At 38.3% G+C, this 3,476-nt stretch overlaps 1 protein-coding gene across 1 annotated transcript; it reads right to left on the bottom strand.

Moving 5' to 3' along the window:
* Nucleotides 1-808: 808 nt before the first annotated feature.
* LOC100780468 (uncharacterized) lies at nucleotides 809-2,268 on the bottom strand. The gene is made up of 2 exons (XM_006580615.1): nucleotides 1,748-2,268; nucleotides 809-1,649 (listed from the first exon to the last, which is right to left on the bottom strand). Exons 1-2 carry the CDS (start codon nucleotides 2,266-2,268, stop codon nucleotides 809-811), a joined length of 1,362 nt encoding a protein of 453 aa, XP_006580678.1.
* Between the last annotated feature and the right edge of the window lie 1,208 nt (nucleotides 2,269-3,476).

Genomic DNA, 3,476 nt, shown 5'->3' with positions numbered 1-3,476 from the left:
CCACGTACCTTTCAACAATGCTTGCTTCTGGGCGATATTGATTCTTCGTATAACCTTTCAATACCTTCATGTACCGCTCAACCGGATACATCCAACGCAGATATACGGGCCCGCACAACCGTATTTCTCGAACTAGATGAACAACCAAGTGAATCATTATGTCAAAAAATGCAAGTGGAAAATACATCTCCAACTGACAAATGATAATGAAAGTCTCATTTTCCAAATCATCCAACTGTTTCGGGTCGATAACTTTGCTGCAGATGGCATTGAAGAAAAAACACAATCGAGTTATTGCAACCCTAACTTTCTCAGGCAATATACCCCGGATGGCCATAGGCAATAATTGTTGCATTAAAACATGACAATCATGAGACTTCAACCCAACCAATTTCCTATCACTCACAGATACAAGGCTCTTGATATTTGAAGAGTATCCTTGTGGGACTTTGACATTTTTCAGACAATGACAAAAGCTTTTTTTCTCAGTCGTTGACATCGTATGAGATGCTAGCGACAAATAAGTTCGAAGACCTTTTGACACTGGGTGCAACTGTTGTCGTATGCCCATCTCTACTAAATCTTGATGACATTTCAAACCATCTTTTGTTTTGCCTTTAATGTTTAGCAGCGTGCCAACTAGACTATCACAAACATTTTTCTCAACATGCATAACATCTAAACAATGTCTCACATCTAAATGACACCAGTAAGGCAGATCAAAGAATATAGACTTTTTCTTCCAAATGTGGTTGTGCGACCCATATTTTTGTTGTGTCTTCCCATATACAATGATGATGTTCTTCACCTAATCAAGAACTTCATGACCTGACAAAGGAATCAGTGCGCTATCAGACTCAGATGTCCCATTAAATGCTTTCTTCATGTGCCTATATGGGTGAAAAGGTTTTAAAAATCTTCGATGTCTTGTATACACTGTCTTTTTGCCATGCTTTAATTGGATGTAACTTGTGTCTTTCTCACATATGGGACATGTGTGGTGGCCTTTAACACTATATCCACTCAAATTCCCATATGCTGGAAAGTCATTAATGGTGCAAAATATCATAGCATGCAATCTGAAGGTCTCATTAGCATTCCCATCATACACATCAACCCCTTCTACCCACCACAGTTTTCTGAGGTCTTCAATCAAGGGCTCAAGATACACATCAATGTCATTTCTTGGTTGTCTCGAACCGGCTATCATCATAGACATCATTATGTACTTCCGCTTGATGCACAACCAAGGAGGGAGGTTGTAAATGATCAACAAAATAGGCCACAAACTATGATTGGAACTTAAGTTTCCAAATGGATTCATTCCATCTGAAGCGAGAGCAACCCTTAGGTTTCTGGCATCTTGGGCAAACTCTGGATACAACTGATCAATTGTCTTCCATTGAGGAGAATCAGCAGGATGACGGAGCAAACCATCTTTGATCCTGCCATCAGCATGCCATGTTAGGTTTTTTGCGTCTTCTACATTAGCCAACAATTGCTTAAACCTTGGTATTACTGGAAGGTACCAACACACTTTTGATGGTCGATCTTTGTATGTCGTTGCATCTGCAGTGCATTCGTCAGAATTTACTTTGTAGCGTGAGACCCCACATGTAGGGCAGTTGCGCAAATCAGCAAATGCATGTCTATACAAAACACAATCATTAGGGCAAGCATGTATTTTTGGTATTCCATACCAACAGGACATAAAATCTTCTTTGCCTCGTAATGAGTCTTCGGTAACGTGTTATCTTCAGGAAGCATACTCTTCAATAACAACAGTAATTCGTTGAAGCTTTTGTCACTCCACCCAAATCTTGCTTTCAAATTCACCAAAGCTAACACCCTTGACAATCGTGTGCACTTAGTGCATCCTATGTACAATGGTTTCTTCGAATCGTTATTTAACTTTTCATAATACGGTGCATGTGCTTGCCTAAAACCCTCTTGTCCAAGATCGTGCAGCATGTCTTCTATATGATCATCGACTTGTTCATTAACTGGACCAGTCGAAGGGGTTGATGACATTTGTGGTAACTCACTATGCCATATCCATTTTGTGTAACTAGGACAGTTACCATCACAGATAAGGTGTGTTCTAATGTCATCCAAAGATTGTTGTCGCCCATTCAAACATTTAACACATGGACAGAAGTATACTCCAGTAATGTCTGGTGCCTTTTCTTTGGCAAATTTTAAGAAAGCTTCAACCCCATTGTCGTACTCTTCAGTTATGCGTGGTTTTATCATCCAACTTCGATCCATCTTTGTTGTAGTGTCAGACGACGTACATTATCTGATATGCATGCAAACTTTTTTTTCGTAAAAAGGTTTGACCTTACCCCATTCAGGAAGACATATTTTTACTTTATTCAAACAAACAAGTTAACAAGGTTATGTTAGATTTAACTAAATTTCGGCATCATTTCGTTTTGGTCTCCAAGTACACGACATGAAAGCGGTGACACCAATTCACCCCAATCATGTATGCACCCGAAGAACAAAGCAAGATGCAGTGTCCAAAATTTAGTTAAAAATAACACAACATAGTTAACTTATAAGTTTGAATGAAGTAAAAATAATTAGTGTAACATCCCATTTTTTTTGTATATAAAATTTTAGAGAATAATGATGTTTTATAATTAAATAAATAAATAAAAATGGTTATAATAAAATAATGGTTTGAGAGAAAATAAGAAGGTTATTTTATTATTCATTTGATGGAGAATAAAATAGAGTTTCTTTTTTTTATAAAATAATAAAAATAAATAAATAAAGTAAATAATAGGTCGTGAATACCCCTATTTATAAATAGCGACATGCTAGGTCAGTTTTCAGACTGACTTCTCAGCCTCCTCTGCCTACCAATTTCGTTTTTTCTCTCTTCCTCTACCAAAATCCTCTCTTTTTCCCGTAGGCCATCAAACCTGTCTCAGAAAAATGACGATCTCGGACTCATTCACCGTTGGATCTTCATGAAATATAAACATCATGTTTTCAACCCATTTCCGAGTATTCTCACCGTTGGGAATTCCGATATCACGTCTGAGCTAAGAGAAATACCCCTCGCATTGTAGCATTTTTCTTTCCCGTAGAAATCCAGAGCTGTCTTGGTAAAACTATCATTCCGGTTTCGTTAACCGTTGGATTGTCGTAAATTTTGGATATGTTGTTCGAAATTCAGTTTTGCACGCTTTGACCGTTGGGATTTTCGAGATATTATTTGTGGAGGGAGAAAAAGGAATCGCATGAAGATAGTCCAAATTGAGACTTTAATCCTTTCTCCGTTTCTCTCACGTTTGGGAACTCTATCGGAGCAGTCGGAGGAAAAACTGGAGGAATCTTAGGGAACCGCTAGAGATGACGCTGTCGATGTGGAAAGACACGTGAGTCCGCTTAGAGGTAAGGGATGAGTTATTCACAGTTGGGGATTAGTGAGAACATGTGTAGGGATCCTTAGAGGATTAAATTGG

The sequence above is a fragment of the Glycine max genome, chromosome 5, assembly GCF_000004515.6.
Source record: "Glycine max cultivar Williams 82 chromosome 5, Glycine_max_v4.0, whole genome shotgun sequence".
Taxonomy (NCBI): domain Eukaryota; kingdom Viridiplantae; phylum Streptophyta; class Magnoliopsida; order Fabales; family Fabaceae; genus Glycine; species Glycine max.
This window is presented reverse-complemented; position numbering and strand designations above follow the sequence as displayed.